We start from the raw sequence: 19,088 nt of genomic DNA, 5'->3' as shown, positions 1-19,088 counted from the left end.
TGGAAAGATTTAAAAACACAAACATCACTGAACAACAGCAGAAATACTGTCATACCTTAGGCCAGTTATATTACTGTGGATGTGCAAGAAATATTCTCTTTCTTTAGTGAAAGTTATTAAATTATTAAGAAATGTATTAAATGTGAAAACAAAGACAGTCATAATATACCTAGTATGCATGTAATGTCTACTAAACTTACAAAACTGCTAAAATCAGACTTACGTCAATAAGATGCACTCTTCTACATGGAAAATATTATTTTTTATAGATCTGAAACTTGTTATTATCACACAAATAAATGCTGTAAGGTTTATGAATTTTTATGGTTGTAAGTATTGCACCACAATACTTTCTTAGCAAAAGAACAAAATGCGTCATCAAAGCACTCGAATCAATGCTAAAAGCTGGCATCAAATGTCTGGTCAGTCGTCATATTGTTTACTTATTCTGTGATCAGACAGTTCCTGAATTAAATCAAACTTTGATCTTGTGTGACTGCTTGTATTTAGATAACATTTAATATTTGGGAACTTGGGCTTCATTTGTTGAATGAAAAAAGGGGTTTGTAGAAAAACATGTATATCACCTAAAGTATCAATATTGTTTTGGTATTTGTACCAAAACTCAGGCATAATATCAGTGCTAACATCGAAACTGTGCTGCACACAGGCCTGGCTAATGATTTAATAATTAGGGAGAAAGAGATTTGACTCAGTAGCTCTCAGTATACTTATACACAGTGCAGAGAGCAAATTGACAGGATGATACAAATATAGATTTAAAGTTACACAAAGATAACAAGCTGAAGAAAGATAAGCAAACATAAAGCCATTATGTACAGGCACGTTGCTCGGGATGACAGTGTCAAATACACACAGCTACATTATAAAGTACTATATACATTAACTGTGGATGTATGCCAATACAATACATGGCCTCTGTCAATTTATTTCACCAACTCATACTTCAGTAGTGGTTTAAATTTTTGTGAGAAAAAAAAAAGACAGATTAATCAGTTAATCGGTTGGTCTAGAAAATGTCAGGAAATAGTGAAAAATGCCTGTCCCAATTTCCTAAAGCCCAAGGTGACATCTTCAATTTGCTTGTTTTGTCTGACCAATAGTCCAAAGATATTCAAATTACAATTGAATATATTATTAATTTACAAAATCCTCATATTTCTTACACTGGAACCAGAGAATGCTTTAAAAATACTTTGCACAATTAATTGGTTATACAAATTGCCAATTAAGTGTATGTTATTGGACTAATTGATTAATCTACTAATTATTTCATCTGAATTTTTGCGTGTTTTAACAGAGTTTCTGGAGATTTAGAAAGATTATGGTCAAAATTTGACAAATTGTGATGTGACTTTCAATATACAGTGATAGCCACTCAAAAGGTGGATGTATAAGGTTTATAGTGTTGTCCTTCATGGTGAACAAGGTGTGTGTAAGTATTGAGAAAGCAGTGTATGTTGTAATTCTTTTTTTTCCCGGCTCTTTGCATTTATTGAACAGTAACAGCTTAAGAAAGACAGGATGACATGCAGCATAGGATCCGGGCTGGAAAAGTTTGGATTCTTTTTGCCAACACGGAAAACTGGTTCCCACTGGAATCAGTTAGAACCAAAATGAATTCAAGATGACCAGAACCTGTCTAATGATTCACACTTTAGCATGGGATGTACACTTTTTTTGTCTTTTTCCAAGGCTGAACTGAAATAACAGCAGTCTGTCATTATAGCCCCTGTCTAATATGATATTTTCTAAATGTACTTTTTTCTCTTATTTAGCTCTGCAGAATAGAGAGCTCACACATTCAGCCAGTCAAAACCGGTACTAGGAGTATAAAAACAGTGGCTGTGATGTAGTGTTTAAATGATTTGCTTTGAATTGATTTTAACTAGCTCTCAAATTGTTGCTGTTGGCTTAATGCAGGTATCAGTCCTCACGTGAGCTGTGTGTTTGCATATTTTCAACCAACTTCAGAGAAAAAAAACCACGTGCTGATATCTGGCAGACAGCAGGAAATCCATGCATAAGAAAAATCGATTAGGGGCAAAGTGCTGTCTGGGCTGATCATCTTAAGCTATTTTGCTATGTGCTTAGCCGGGATGAACACCACAGAAGGTAAATTAAGGGAAAGAGTGCAGACAAGCATGCAAAGGTTCTATGGACTGGAATCTGATTTATTTTGACTCCTTGCTGTCAAAATCACACAGAATCACACACAACTGTTCAATAAGCATGCTCGCTGAGTTCATGTTCTATTTACAAGCCTGGTTCACAACTAGGCAGCAGAAACAACCAAACCAAGCCAAATATTCTGTTGTACAAAAAAAAAGAAACTATGTGTAAATGCACAATTAATTAAGCCACCTATTAAAGTTCTGGTCCAGGAAAGCGTTCAGTAGCCTGGGAAACCCCACTGTTCATGGCCAGCAAAATAGCTTCTTCCTCTGCTATTCTAAAACCAAGCAGCTAAACTAAGATAGAGAACTGCCGGATTCCTCTGTGCGGGCAACTACCTTCTAGTAAAACTGATGAAAAATTCATCTTGCCCGGTTCTGCTTTATCTTGGGCTCCCGGCAAAGCTTCATTAAATCTGCTGTAAAACCTCTACCTCAATTTAGTTCTGAGCTGAGAAGCTACTGAAGCTGGCCTCTGCTATGCATTTACATTTACATTAATTCTCTCATACATTTATGTTAACATTTTCAATACTGTGTATGCATTTTGCTGATTTAGAGAGCAGTTTACAGTCCATGGAGAATCAGTGGAGACCTCTGAAACTAAGTTATTATCAACATGACAAACAACAGGTTAGTTTAGAGGGCTTAAAGGTCACAGCATCCTGCCAAATACATTTATGTGCCTTTAAAATGACGAGTGCCAGCAGAGAGGGTGGGGAGGAGAGAGTTAATGTGGGTGGAAACTAGCATCAAGTGAGCTTTTCGTTCATGGAGAGGGATTAGACGCCTCTCACTAGAAACGGGGGTCGGATTCAATCCAGCCCTCTCTCATTGCTGCTTTTCTCTCTTTCACCTCTCTTATTTTTCTCCTCTCTCATCCCTCTGTCTTTGATCTTTCTCTGCTCTTTCTTTCTCATTGCTCCATCCTCCACTGCTTCTTTTATTCCTTATGATTCCTCTTGGCTTAGTATCCCCAGCAGTGACAAGTTCATTCATTCATTTTTCAAATATTGGAGTTTTGGTTGGACAAACATTTCTCAAAGGAAGAAAAAACGTTCTTCAGCTGAGTTAAACCTGTTTATTTTTTCAGTTTCTTCGGTAATGTAGCAGAATCTGCTATGCATTAATTTATTTATTCTCGATTATATTCAGTATTGTATTCAATATCTTCAGATTGGCTTCAGTAGCAGCCTTCTCTTTTCTCTTGGTTGGTCAACTCCAGTTGTTCTGGTCTGACAACAGTATCTCCTATTAATTTGGTTAATGTAAAAATTATTTGCATAGACAAACATGTTTCAGAGAAAACATACTGTGAAAAAATACAGTGAAAAAATAATAAATGAATACAATCCAGGTGGCAGTTACAAAGTGTAATCTAATTTAGCAAGATATAAATGAGAGCCAAAAAGTCGATTTATCGATCGTCAGAAAGTTAATAGGCAACAGTTTTGATTGAAGTCATTTTCAAGCAAAAAGGCAAAAAATTAACGAGTTCCAGTTTCTCCGATGTGAGAGGATTTGCTGCTTTTGTTTGTCTTCTATGATAGGAAACTGAATATTTTTGGGTCCTGGGCAATTTTTCAGCCAAAACAAGCAATCTGAAGATGTCAAAATGGGCTCTGCAAAATTGTGAGTTTTTTCTGACATTCTGATGATCAAGAAAATAATCAGTAGTTGCAGCCTTAGTATGTATTTAATTCAGAGGAGACAAAGTTCAGCCTGAAAGGGTCTTTTGAAATCGCACAAAAATGCTTTTTCTACTGTTTATAAACTGGATATATTTCCGAAAACGCGTTGAACTAGTTCTTCTCTATTGAAGCTGGTATCTTCTACCAAAAGAAGATATAATCTCATATTGATTAATATAATCTTGAAATATAACTGCATATGCATATTACAGCATATTACTGGCCTGAGAGCTTATCGAGCAGTTGTCGAGATCTTGTTTACCATTGTTACAGTTTGTATCTTGTGCGTACAAAAGGAATTTAAACTCACAACAAGGTCAGGGGCTTCTTTGAAACGCACACAAAGGGCCACTAGAACAAGAAAAGATGATAACTGTGCTTGACTCGCTGTACTTTTAATTTTTCTCTATAAGCCTGGATCATTTTACACCTCACGCCGAAATGCACAATAGTGACTGACGACAGCCATCCTCAGGTGGAGGAACTAACGTAGAAGCTGAAAAACTATGGTGGTATAGGCTGATAGGTTTGGTATCACAAACTTCAGCTGTTGGTTTACTGTAACAAATTGCCCTTAAGCAAGGTACTTGAGCTGAACCTGTTCTGTAACAACCAGTGCAAACCTGTGGTTGTAGCAGGCAGGTCAAGTGTGGAACTATACAAGTGTGAGGAAGACTGACTGAGAAATAAAACACGCTCTCAGTCAAATAATCCTGCATTAATGTTTAAATAAAGGCAATTACACATGACTACTTTAAAAGATAAGCTCCTCTCTTCCTAAACAGCCGTAATAACTAGGTGAGCCTGGAGCACCCTCCTATTAATACAAATCTCATGCTTTGAATAATAGGCAGGGATCATAAGTCTGTTTTGTGATTAATTAAAACAATTCTTGTCAACAATTCATCTGTAGGATATATTCTTTCTTCAGAAAAAGAAACACTGCATTGCAGAAGGAGGAAAAGCCCCTGTGTCGTTTGCATCTTATTTTTGGAAACCAATTGCCTCTGAGAAGGCTTGCTGTCTCTGTCATCATTATATGATGAGTCATAGCCAGCGCTGCTCCAGGTGTAGAAGAGAACAGAGACATACAGTATTTGATAGGAGATAGATTTGTTTGGGTTGTTTTGGGATGTCTCCATGATTTCCATTTTTTAAGTGGACTGACTCAAAGTGTTTTTCCCATCTAAAAGTTAGTGATAAGATTAGTTTGCAGTATCCATTATGAATGTTTCACCTTTGTTGTGACAAGTCATGTTTTTTTTATTAGTTGATATGTTAAATGGTGTGTTATTCTTTTTATTCTTTCTTTCTTTCTTTTATTATTAAAGTGTTACAGTACTCATGCGCCTCATCATCTTTTGGTACACAGAGAATGTCATTCAGAGCCACAAAGTTTTAGGATATTTGCAACCTTTAATCATTATAATCAGGAATAAAATATTGTATCATTCAGCTGATCCAAAATTGATCCAAAATCACTAAAATTATTTAAACTGCTACATTTATTCAGCCAATTCTACAAATCTTATAGACTTATAACGTTAGCGTCGTTCTTACTGGTAAGGGCAACAGAATTTTAACCCGTTGTTATTAGGTGCTCTTTGGGACTTGTTTATTTCCCAAAGATGTTTTTTATGCAGCAGCTAATGACTATCTGAAACAGTCACATAGCAGGCAAAATTACAAGAACTTTTGCATCCAGAATCCCAGTTTCACTGTGAGTTCTTCTGAGTTCCTCATCCTGTCAGACTTGCCCTGGTCTACGCCCAGAGGGAAGAGATGGGGATGAAGGGACACTGCAGTGTCAGAGTTTGGCTCTGGATTTCCTGACACCATCTTGTCAAAGATGTCAACTTGCTGCTTCAGCTTGACAGAAATCATTTCTCATAATAACTACTGCAGTTTTCTGCTGTTGGCTGAGGAAAGTTTCCATACCAAGCTCATAATATAAAAGCTAAAAATAACCAAAAATTGGGTTGTAAAATAAAGTCATAAGCTTTGTGAACACCATGAAAGAGTTTAACTTAAATCAGAAAAATAACACTCACTGAGGTAGCGGCCATTTACCAGAGCAAAGTGTTTCTTGTCCATTTTCAAGCTAATAATTCGGAAGACTGATTTTGGTGATACACTAGTGGTTAAATTTGGCATACACTGTGTGAGTTGAGCATGGCAGCAACACAGCGTCTGTCTGCAACTTGCTAAAATGTATACAATGCAATTATCATTGGATGTAGAAAAACAACAACAGACCTCTTCATGATGTGTTTGTTTTCTTTGTTGTTGCAGATCTTTTTGTCAAACTGGCAAAGGACAAGTTTGGAGCCATTCACACGGAATATCAAAAGGTAACCTTGTGTGTGTGTGTGTGTGTTAAATGATTGTTTTACTGTGCCTTTTTCTTTACCTCATTACATTGTTTTTTTCTAAATGGATGCTGCAATTTATGATTTAAATTACAGAAGACTTGTAACTCTGAGATACTCTGTAGTCCCTGACTTCTCTAGAGCAAGGCGTTAATAGCTTTTACAAACCAAGCCAAGGCCATCTTTTTACTGGCACCCCAGAAAAAAATGGTAATTGCTTCTAGCACAACCTGTGAATTTAGAAAGAGATATATCATTTGAGTTTTTATGAGGAACAACGTTGATAACCAAAGACAGTTTCTAATTCTGTATCTTCCTCTCAATTATGGGAGAATTTCCTGTCTCTGTGTGTGCAGTGTTACAATATGCAACTATGTGGATATGCATGCCAGTTTTGAATTGTTTTATTTTTCTTTTTGTTCTGTTTCATCCACATGTTTTTGTTTTATGGCTTTGCTCTTTCTTTGATGCTGCATTGCCTTTGTCTTCTGCATGCCCTCTTCATCTGATCTGCTCTGGCCCCCCTCAGCCAGAGAACATAGTGCTGACCCTTCAGGTAAAGTCTGCACACTGGACCAATAGTGCAACCCATTCCCTTTCTCATCATGCTCCACTGTCCAAAGTCACAAGGGTTGCACAATTGTGGCTAAAATTACTTATGTTACATTTTAGGTGACATATTACTGCATTTTTTATTTCAACATCTTTATCATTGGAATATTTGTGATTAGTTGTGCAGCCCTATGACTCTCACCCAGCCATCCTATCCGCCTTGCAATTACCAAGTTGGCTAGCTTAGCTTTAACTCTTTTCAGCTTCATGGGGGAGCAACAATGCTGACTGGATCACCAAGTAAGAGTTTTAGTGCCCTGGAATGAAATCCATATGTTTAACAGACCATTTAGAATATTCGATTACACCAGTGTCATGGCCCTGACTCTCCTACGTTATACCTATTGTGAAATAGTACACTTTGTTTTCCTACTGAGGACTTGTGGCCCTGTTTGCAGACAAGCATATAACACAAACCAGCACTTTCCCATCAAAGCCATATCAAACCGATGAAGAAAACATCAATATGGGTTTGTTGTAAGTTACTTACTTAAAAGACTCAACATTTAGTACTCAGTTAGTGTTAATATTAATCTGTTTTAATGCCACCCAAACCACAGCAAGGATGAGCCACACATGAACACACACACACACAAACACTTGATCTTTTGAGTGCTGATGTTGGCAGAACTATTTTTACTACTATAAATCTCCACACACTGACCTGGACCACTGACTGACAGTATGCGCAGCTTCGTAAAAACATGTGTCCTCCAAAGAGCTTCAAACGCATCACTCAAGAAATAACCCAAAAAAACCTCTCCATGTATATCCCATTGCCCCTTTGTAAGTAATAAGGAGGAGATAATCAGTTGTCCGGTCCCTCCTGAAATATGTGATTTTTTCTAAGAAACACACTCATGTTAACAAATTGCATAATTTTATTTCAAATCAATTTCTCTTTTTTGCATAAAATGGTCCGATACACTCATAGGTCAACAAAGTATGACTACACTGTTACTTTGATTCCATAGTGGAGCTTTAGATGTATGCCTGTTTTTTTAGAGGACAAAAAAGGATGGACTCTTTCCCAGTATGATGTTAACCAATGTCAATATAGTTCAAAAGTTGTTATCCAGTGTTATTCATACTGGAGTTGCTACCTTGATTGTTTTGTAAAATAAACCTCCAAATTTCTTTTTGACATCAGTTCAATTACCTAGCAAAGTGAAAGTGTTGTGGGTTTTTGGTACTGGCACTGACTAATCTTGGTTTGAATGAAAGCCTCCATACAGTGGATCTAAATAGTCCAGCTGTGATCAAAGGTTTGCTGATGTTTGTGAGGTTGCAGAATTGCAGTCTTTACTTTTGCTACTTTGAAAATCATAAAGATATAACTGAGAATATCATATTTCTCTTGTGGTTCCAGAGTGGTATTCATCCACTCGCAATCCAATTTACTATCAAGCAAACAGGATGTGACCTGAATCAAAATAGGAAGCGCAAAAAACAAACACAAAGAACGATGATATTAATTCATTCATAGTGGCTTCTATAACTCAGACATTTAGCTTACAGTCAATGAGCAGTTTAGAGTAACAGCATCTTGCTCGAGGACACTGCTTTGATTAAACCTCATTAAAAAGTTACAGAATTGCCTGTCTTCACCACTAAGACCTGCCGCCACCTCATCATCCTGTTTGTTCTTATTGGAAGGTCACCTTTGTCTTTTGGGCACTTGCCAAGACAAAGCTATAGTCCAAAAATAGTCGGAGCTGCAGGCCTTTGAAGAGTGGTGGTGGGAAAAAAAAACAAAACATTTTTGACCTTTTTTTGTGAAGATTTACCCAATAACAAGCAGAGCCCAAAAGCAGAATGACAATTCAAGCGTTCAGATTTGCACAATGTCCTCAACGAATGGGTTGACATTGGTGCTTTTAGATGACATGGGACATGCATACACTCACACATGCACTCTTTATTTGCCTTTCTAAATCTTCAAAACTCTCTGGTTCCTCCTTTTCTCTCCGTTTTTCCTCTGACCCTGAAATCATCCATGTTTTCATTCCTTAAGGTCAGAAAGGGTGTGACTGACAGTCTTTTTCTTCTTACAACTTGTAAACTATGTTTTTGACACAGCCAGGGGCCTCACTCATCCAAACACAAGCTTTTGGAGGTTGAAACGTAGATTTCTAAATGAACCAGATAAGATGTCTCCTCTCTGACAAGTTCAGAAGCCATTTCCTTTCACTCTGCATGTTAAAAAGCAAAAGCTGCAGGTGCCTGGAGAATGCAGGGTCACTGACTTATGAGGGCGATTAAGATTAATGTGAATCAGCTATGAGAGCAGTTCGTCCATTCAGGAGCAGTGATAGCAACCCTCCTTTCATCCCTTCATAACGAGAAGCTACTGAACATCATTGTGACAAGTTACATGCGGTGTGGGAATTACCAATCCCCTATTCAATTTTGCCAATTTCCAAAGCCTGTGCTGTGGTACATGATGAGAGGAGGTGGAAGCTCTACTGAGAACCTGCCAACAGCAGCTATTTTAACTCTCTCAATATATCAGGGAGAATTTGTCAGAAATTGAGTTGAGTCACCTTGAATATTTCTAATATTCAATCAAAGTCGAGGATTATTGAGGCTTTGTAATGAGAGATGTGCAGATTTCACAGTTGACTGTTCAGCGACAAAGCACAATCCTAATTCATACAGTACAATCAAACAGAGTTTTCATATAAGTCAGCATTCCTCCGCTCACTCCTGTGTTAATGGATTCATGCATTTTAATCTTACTGGTCCTCGCCACAATTTACTAGCTCTCTGACCTCACTACACACTCCTATTAACTGTTTAACCCTAACAACTGCCCTCTAATCTTAACAATCTAACTATTCACTGCAGATACTGTATTGTAAATATCTGCATTTTACAAGTGCATGTGGACTTGTATAACATTGTTTTACAGGTGAAAACCGCATTTCTTCAATAAATTAAAGACTTGAGCATGACAACTATCCATTCTTCTAGTTTATCCAATCAGGTTTAGATTTTTTTCAAAGGCCCAAAGGTAATATACACTCAGGTAAAACTAATGCAGTCTAATACAACAGTCGCACAATAAATTTTCCCTTCATGAAGATTATATTGTTCAGTTTTAGGTTAAACTGTTTTAGGGATGTGTTGATTCACCTTTACAGTATTTTTGGAGGCTGTAGTTTATGATGAATTGTATTGTGTTATACTCAGAAGTGTTTCTAATATTTGGTCTACTCTTGATAAAAATGGGATGGACACATTGTTTTAACTTCCATAAAAAGGTAGGAATTAGGGCTGTTATATTAGACTGCATTACTTTTATCTGTGTGTACCTGATGAACTGGCTGTAAATTCCTCACTTAACAATATAACAATTTCAGCCATAAAGCTGGAGTTGCAACATTTTCAACCAACATTAGTCACTAAAATCCTATCTTGAACCAAGTGACAGAAATCCGCTACTGCCAAGAGATAATTTCACCTGTGTTTCATGGTTTGTTAAATTCCTCAACTGATAATAAAATGGAACTGGTTGAGTGATGCCCCTTATTTTTGTGAAACTGACACTTTCAGCAATAAGATTATTAAAAAGGTTGAACTGCACTGTAACAGGTGTAATTATCTCACCCCAGGGGCTGATTTGTTACCTTGTTTCACGAAAAAACTGTACGTTTTGACTCAATACAAGTCTGAAGTACTTGTTAAGATGGAGTTTTCTGAAGTGCACTAACTGCCTTGTACTCCATTCCTATTGAAGCAGGTTTTTCATCAGAAATGCTGTCTTTCCCCTTCATCAGTAGGAAAAACTGCACCACAGGGCTCTGACTTCTTTGAGTACTTTCCCATCATCCTTCATGTGTTGCTATCCTCTTAGTGCATATTGCAGTTTGTTGGAAATTGATGTGAAAAAAACCCCTTTAAGACTTGCTTACTGTAAGTCTCAACCAGCTTGCAGTGTAGTATGTGAGAAAAGTATTGTCGTCCCACCGATTTTAAGAAAGAGAGTCTTGGCATTTATGTTGTGTAATAATGTAGTTAAGGAGTCGATCATTGAACTGGCTTGTAGTATTTAAGAATTAGAAAGAAAGGATTATCCAGCAGTGAGTAGTGTTATGCAATGTGTTTATTGTTTATCCACAAATCCCTTTTGGACAAAGAGTAGAGAGAGAATTTCCAGCAGTGGGATCCGACCAGATATTTTTAGATTTGTTGCTCATTTTATCCTCTACCTCCTTGTGTGTGTCCTCCTTCTTCTCCTGTATGCCGCTATTAATCTATCCTTTCTTGTCTCCCTCACTCCCCAACTCAAACAATCCAATCCTATTTTCTCTCAACAACCTCCATCCCATTTTCATCTTGTTGTTTCATCACCCCTCTTCTCTTTTCACCTCTGATCCCCCTTTTCTCTCTTCATCTCATTTCCATGTTCACCTCCTTTCTCCATTGTGTTTCCTAAATAATTTGTCCCTCATTCTTCATCTCATTTTTCCTTTCATTACCCTGCTGACCCCAGGCCATCTACTACGAGATAGGCTTCCTAGTATGTGCGGCAGTGGGCCTGCTGTTCGCCATTCTGATGCCGATAGTCGGCCTCTTCTTCTGCATGTGCCGCTGCTGTGACAACTGCGGTGGCGAGATGCATCAACGCCAAAGGAAGAACGCAGACTGCCGGCGTGGCCTGCTGGGAACACTGCTCTTCTCCACCTCACTGGTCATCACGTGAGTATGACACATGCATACACACAGATGACACACAGGGAATAATTTGCGGATAACAGCTTGCAAGCAGACTTGTATTTTCTGGTGCAAACTTGCATACAGTGGGTTCACACTTGTATATGCATGCAAACATACACTGGAATTAAACGCAAGCTACACCTCTGTCTTTTACAGTGTTGTACTCATGCACACATGTACACACATTCAGACAAAAACACACTGTGCACATATACACCTCTTGTGAGTCTGTTTCACACACAAACACACTCAGTCATCAGCTTTCCCCATCCCCCATGCTGTTTGCTATATATAGTAAAGTCCTACTGTAGATACTATGTGGCAGCACACTTCATACTTGTGTTCAGTCTAAGCCCTGGTCATTATAATCTGCAGGGGATTCACACTGAAAGATTTCATTTACTGTGGTGGGAATTCTTCATTATGTCAAAGTACATCTAAAATACTAACAAATCAAAGATAAACAAATTACTCTCAAATCCACAACATACTGTAGAATTTGATCACAATTATTCTATGTCTCTGTATCATATGTGTCAAATGGTTGGCATCTTCACTTGAGAATACACTCTTAAGGGCTCCAATTTTATCTACACCTCACTATTCTCCTTGGCTTTTTTGTATAATAATTATAATACCTACTGCATCTGCCTTCAGGGTTTATTATATTACTGCTACAGCTGTCATTTCCCCATTTTACATGCGCATTTTAAGCATTTGGCTGATGATTTCATCCCGTGGGAAATGCAACGAGTCTAGCACTAGAATTTTTTCCTAATTTGCCAATGTTTCAAACTGTAGTAATTGTAATTAATTGTTTAATAGATAGCACTTCCAGCTATTTTCGGCATAGACCCTGTCAAACCAAACTGCCATCCATTGCATCAAGCTATTCCAGACTTACTTGACAGTGTGTGGTTCTCCTTTACAGCCGATACTCAGATAATAGACCTTTTATACATATTTTATACAAGAAAACAGCTGCAGGCCAACAGGAAGGTCATGACCTCAGATACTTTGTTTAGGGTAGATGTTTATAATACTGCAGAGCCATCATCCTGGCAAATAGTAGCAAAGTGAGTGAAATTGCAGATGATGGAAAATGAAGTAAAAATGGGTGGGAGTAGATTGATTTCCTAGACTGTCAATATTTCAACCAGTAGTAGTTGTTCTATTTTCAAACTGGGCCCTGTTTTTTCTATCATTTTCAATAATACCAATCAATCCAAATCATCACCAGCTGTTTGCTTAACAGTCTTTAGTTCACCTTTACAGTGTATACTCAGAAAATAGCCTTTTTATACATGAACACAGGCAGCTTCAGGCCAGTTAAAAGCATTCAAGGATGTTACCACAACGTAGCATTATAACTGTAGCAGAAGGTCATGACTTTGCTGAACTTTCACATTGTTTATTGGAGTTTTTAAAACCATATCTTTATGCAGACCACTTAAAACGGTCCCCAAATATTGTTGAACTTTTCTCCAGAGCTCCAGAATTCTTTCATAACAAAGTCTTTTGGCCATGACCAACCAAAATAGGTTTTTCTGCACATTAAAATGTAGCAACAGAGCATCTTTAGAGCAGCCAAAAAGAACCTGTCATAAATAATGGATATCTTCCTAGGTCTTCAGTCTTTTGTTAGCTCAAAATGATAATTTTATGCTAACCTGACTATTGTTTTAAGACAGAGAACCTATCCTTTTTTACTGACATGTATCCTTTAGAGTGCTTTTGCAATATAGTAGTTCTTAATATTGGTGAGCCACCATCAGGTAAGTGAGAAATAGTAGTGAAGCAAGTGATGAGATTTTGGCTCAAATTGCACATGATGATGGAAAATGATGGAAAAATAGGAAGGAGTGGGCTGAAAATGGTTGAGTAAAGCTTTAAGTTTACAGTGCGCTTATTACATCATCTGGCTGTCCCGCATTTAGCTGAAACTCATCTCTCAGAAAATGGACCACAGCAAACTCAATCCACTCTCCACTCTGTTCTATAGTCTCAGCAGTAGAAGAAGCAGCAGCCACTGGGGATGTAGCCACAGTACAAAAGACTTGGGAGAGCTGAGTTTGCCCCTTGTGCTAGACTGAAGAGATCCAGGAGTGTACTTAGTTTGATGTTCTTTGGCGTTCTCTCTTCGTTGGAATGAAGCCTGGTTATTAGAAATTCACCAGCAGTATCCTAGGAGCCCAGACTCAAGAGTCTGAGAGCATCCTCAGAGCTCTTATTAAATCTCCCCAGCTACCAGGCAGAGATGCTGCAGAGGCTCTAATGAAGCAATTACAGACAGGAGAGGGATGAGTACAGAGCCCAGGCCCAGACTGTGCCTCGATATCAGCTTTCTAGTAGTGGAAAAAAGCAGAGGACTGGCAAGGGTGATATTCATTTTCCAAGAAGTATCATAAATCAGATTAAGAGGGGTAAAAGACACCCAGGTATGGGTGAGAACAATAAAATGGCTGAGGATGAGATAGGAGAGTGAATATGCCAAAAATAAAATTATACTGTATTTACCAACCCTGGACATTCTGTGATACATGTGGAGGACATACAATACAGATGAAAATAAACAACGTATTTCAATCTGCATGGTAATCCATGAGTTACTTGTTTTACAACATATCTTTGATGGTAAGTAGTAACTGTTGTGGTTTTTCTACATGACACTTCCCAAACAGAAACAGTTTTTGTTTCTTGGATTTTCTGTTGATTAAGTGTTAGTTTCTGTACACTTTTGGTTTTCTGTTCTTCCATGGCAGCTATTGCTGCTCATGCTAACTCAAACACATTGAAATATAAAACACAACTTAATTCTTTGTTTTTTAATAGACCTACTGAACACTGACTATCTAGATCTCAAAGTATAGAAGATCTTATGAAGCACTGGATATTAATGTACAGAATATGACTGATGTGAAGTAAACTTCAGGTGAGCTACTCGGTTGATGTCCTTTTCACAGTCTGTCCATTTGTCCACTACAAACCTGCCATATCTACAATACCCGAAATGTCAAACCAGTGTGTAAATCTTGTCTGAAAAATATAAATGAAATGTCAAAAAGAGATACAGGAGGTAGAAAAATTTTAATGAACAGAATTAATGCAAGTAATAATCACTCCCTCCTGAAATTATAATGCTTTCTCCTGTGCTTCAACTTGTTTCTCACCGTAAGGCTCCTGAGACCCCATAAAACCATCTTATCTAATTTTCCATATACATGACCACCAAACATTTGGCTGGTTTTAACCCAGGGTTTTAACCCATTAGCTTTTTAAAACGTGAACATCTACCAGCCACTGACAGATACATTTTCAAACTCACCAGCCACTCAATCATTTTGTGTCTGAAATCTACCAGCCACTTTTATATTTTAATGACATTTGTTTGGTGTTAATTTCCCACCCATGACAGCTGTTCAGCACAGGGTCATGATGTGTATAAATTTACTAAACAGAAACATAGGGCTACTTTCACATACTATAGTCAGATCAGTAGTACACTATACAGTTGCGAGTCCATTGCAGAGGCATTAAAGCATTTCCTATGGTACTTAGACCTACCATGGTGTCTGTGCAGAATCAGTGCAATAGTTTTAGAATTATAATATTTTACATGGGATTTATGTGAAAGAATCAGAGTGGGATAGAACTTATTGCAACAAAACAAAACAAATTAGTGGACTACATGGAAATGGGAAGAAATCAACTGTACTAAGTAAGATGAGAAGACAATTTCACTCTTGCATCACCCTTTACTCTGAAGGTGGCAGGGTCAAATCCCAGAGGAGCCGCCAAAAGGCTGTGGTTTTAAACGTGAATGAGTAATGTTCGCTGGGTTAGAGTAGCGCTGTAGAGATTTGAAGTTTGATTCACACGGATGCCAGTCAGGCTGAAAATGCACACACTCCTGCTCAAATGCTCTGGCTACAAATGTGCAGTCTAAGTAACACAGGTGGGCTTGTTGTCACTGTGTGATCAAATGTACCAAACACAAAGCAGATGTGAAGTTTAGTTCATTTTGTGTCACTGTTTGTCTTTGAATGTTGTGTACTAGAGGCAGAAAATTAGGCTCAGCTTTGTTGGGATAAGTCTGATGTGAACATTTTGTAGATTTAATCATGACATTTACATAAACACTAATAATTTCATCCAAACCAGATTATGGCAATACTCTGATTAGTGCAGCTGTCTGATTAACACTTTCACCAGGTTAAATTAGGTGAATGAATCTTGAAATCTTAAGCCACATAAACTGATTAACAGGCCTGCATTCATTATCAATCCTCAAATTACTGTGCCATGTAATTACATTAGACCGATTTCTTTCAGAGCTATGAATCTTGGCACATGCCAGAAAGGGTGAGTGAGAGACACAAACGTGTTTCTACACACAGTCAGAAACATGTTAGCAATATTGGAAAATCAAAGTCAAGTGTGTTAGCATCACATTAGCTCACACCCCACAAACAGCCATTTAGACACAAGTTTAGAGTGAAATTAATTGGCATTGTTATAATGGTATTAGTAATGATGCAGTAATAATGAATGAACATCAGCAGCCTTGTTACGGTTCTGCTTTGTGCGATGAAGCCAGCATTATTGAAACGTGGCTTCCCTGAACCTAAATAACAACTTAACTTAAAATATTGTACGTTTATTCTTTGTTTTTTATTTGGTGCAGATTAATGAACATTGCATCAGCATCCATATGAATACATTTGGATTCATGCTTGGTCATGAGCTACAGTTGGTCCTAACAGTCTGACAGTATAACTTCTGTCTTGTTTCATTATTTCTTTGAAGCTATAGGTTCATATAGATATGATGTTCACACTGAGTGAAATATTCAAACTCAAGACCCCATATGGCTGCACTGTTAAATTTAACAAATAAAATCTCAAATCTGTAAATACACTGCAGACACACAGCAGCTGACAGAAAGAGGTCATATTATACAGAGAAATATTAGCTTTTTCTGGGTGAATAAATGTTAAAAAGGGAAGCTAAAGGGCAATGAGAATACTAAGCTTTCAAGTTTCATCAGGAATCATAACACCATCAAGCACATCATGTTTAATTAGTAAAGTAGTTTAAAAACATGCACCCAAAGGGCTGCGCTATTTGAGTGGGAGAAGACCATGGAAATGAGAGGTGAATGTTTCAAAAATTAAGATTTCTCACTAAAATACATGTGTGTATATGTGTGAGAGATGGTATTTGAGGAATTTTTTTGGTCGTTACCAAAGTAACTAGTTTGGTGCTGGAGAGATACAGTATATGCGCAGATGGTAAGAAACAGGTTTTTTTTTTTTTTTTTTTTTTTTTAAAGGCAAGGTTTTTTTTGTTTATTTCTATGATTTCAATACGAATTTGTTGTTCACAATGTACGTTAGCGTCATTGGGGGAAAAATATGGTGCGTCCCCTGGACGCATCAACAGTGAGTTTACACAGGACGAGTACCTAGCAACATCACTGTTTATATACATTTGATCAAAAATTCAGCTTGACATATTTGGTATCATTGCAAACTTTGGGATCTCCACTATTTTAAAATAACCACCGATTTAAAATACATTTCTGTTAGCTTGAACAATGTTTGGCTGCACAGCATGGGTTTGTAATGACTGGTCCAAGTATAGCTTAATGGACTAGTGTAATGATATTTCCATTACAAAATAAATAAATAAAACATTGTTATATTAGTGATGCAGGAATAGACGCACCAGCAAACCTTCTTGAAAGGTTAGTGAGAGAAAAAGTAAAATTGTCTGTCTAGAAGAACTGTGCACAGCTTTAGCAGACTATCCATTTAACTTCTGTGTGAACAAAAAGAGATCAAATCTCAATATTTGTTCTCTGTTAATCCTCATGTGAATGTGATCACCAGTACTGTGGTAGTTTTGATGCACAACATCTTCTCAACACTTCTCAGTGGTTACATCGGTCTGAACACCAGCCCATGTGTTTGTTGTTAATGTATCAAGTCTTGGCTCATGCATAAATGCATGTAGTGCATAGTAAAATGGCACATTGCCTTATGCCAGCTATTGAAAGGGCATTATTAAAAGAACAGCGGGAGTTATTTCAGTCTCTACTAATCAGCTCTGATTCCACATTACCCCTGCATGGATTTATAATGATAAAATGACAGATAGAAGATCTTTTCCTCTGTTCCAGCCAAGTGTAAGACCCCTGCCTCATGCTGTTAGCCAGCATGCATTTCAACAGTCTATTTCAGTTGCTGGGTATCTAATACTATTAACACAAAAGGTCCCAATATTATGGGCTTAGTAATTAATGCTAATATTATGGTGTCTAATTAATGATAATGTAGGAGACAGTGAACTCAGCATTCAGCACCCTGCACTTTAAATCTCAGTCAGTCAGTTTTGATTTGAGGAGTTTGTCCTCAAATGAGATATTTGCTGTCTGACATATCTACAAGGGGGCGTCTCACATGGTGTAAGGCGCATACAACAGTGTTCCTGGCTCGACTGTGGTTAGTGATCTTTTCTGCATGTCTCTCACTCCCAAAGTCGCGGGAGTTCTCCTAGCTCATAGAATATGGGAATGCTAGAGGTTATTCAAATTATGTTACTGTACCTGGAAGTGACCAATGCCATTGCCCTGATGAGTGACCGACACACAGCAACACAACAGTCAGAGTTTGCCTTCGTGGAAAAACAAAAAACAAGGAAAACACTGCTAGAATGGCGAAGGGCTGTTTCTCAATCGACTGCACAAACTACAAGTTTCACTAATTCACAAATTTAGATAAAGCAAAAGAGAAGAAAAGCAACATGATGCAATACTTTCTGTCTGTGTAGCATATTCTGAATTAAGCATGTAATAAAATCAAAAGATGTTTACACACCTATCCACAGACAACCAGAATATCCTTTGAAGTCCTAGTGATTTTGATCAGGCTAATAAATTCTACCTTGAAATAGGACCAGGTGTCTATATGCCTTCAGGCTGTGTTCGGTGCAAAGCCATTTCCCCCTTAAACTACATATGAATAAATATACATGTCGGTAAACTCAAATTTCTGATCACATTTAAATGTCCACAGACCACTGACTGTCTGTTACATCATCGGATAATTTTTGATTCAGATGGTCCTTACTTTTCCCAAAGATATTTTTTGCTATCCTCCTGTTCAGCTTCAACTTTTTTTAGAGATGTTAGAGAGGTGAGTGGTATCACATCATGTCAATACATAACCTCAAGCAAAACCAGAGAGTGTATCAGAGAGCATTACATCAAAAACATGAACAAAGGAACCCAAAGAGTGAATACATTGTAAATGTCAACCCCCGGTTGAGTTCACTTCTGCTTTGGGCCAGTTCTTGTGACAAGACATATTAGCACTGAATTCTGCTGAATTATTAATAAAGTGACCCAATTAATGAGTAGAAACAAATTTTCATTTTACTGGAGCACAGAGCACTGAAGGGACAGCACCAGGAGCTCAGCAGCCACAGCCTAAAGACAAACA

The 19,088-nt window shown here is 37.7% G+C and overlaps 1 protein-coding gene and 1 long non-coding RNA gene across 17 annotated transcripts in view; one reads left to right on the top strand and one right to left on the bottom strand.

The window, feature by feature from the left end:
• The window catches only part of prom1a (prominin 1a), an 83,055-nt gene that overhangs the window by 23,076 nt on the left and 40,891 nt on the right, over positions 1–19,088 (top strand). For 8 of the 12 annotated variants that reach the window (XM_044206058.1, XM_044206054.1, XM_044206053.1 and 5 more), the window contains exons 2-4: positions 6,179–6,237; positions 6,785–6,811; positions 11,363–11,568. In XM_044206058.1, coding sequence (XP_044061993.1) covers positions 6,179–6,237; positions 6,785–6,811; positions 11,363–11,568 — 292 coding nt within the window. The remainder of the gene's footprint in view (positions 1–6,178; positions 6,238–6,784; positions 6,812–11,362; positions 11,569–19,088) is intronic. The other 4 variants (XM_044206050.1, XM_044206055.1, XM_044206057.1 and 1 more) reach the window with 1 other exon arrangement.
• LOC122880695 overlaps positions 1–19,088 on the bottom strand; it is an 88,395-nt gene that overhangs the window by 46,084 nt on the left and 23,223 nt on the right. The gene's annotated exons all lie outside the window — the stretch shown is intronic.

The sequence above is a fragment of the Siniperca chuatsi genome, linkage group LG8 (genome assembly GCF_020085105.1).
Source record: "Siniperca chuatsi isolate FFG_IHB_CAS linkage group LG8, ASM2008510v1, whole genome shotgun sequence".
Taxonomy (NCBI): Eukaryota; Metazoa; Chordata; class Actinopteri; order Centrarchiformes; family Sinipercidae; genus Siniperca; species Siniperca chuatsi.
Note: the sequence above shows the minus strand (reverse complement) of the source record. Positions and strands in the feature narration are given on the sequence as shown.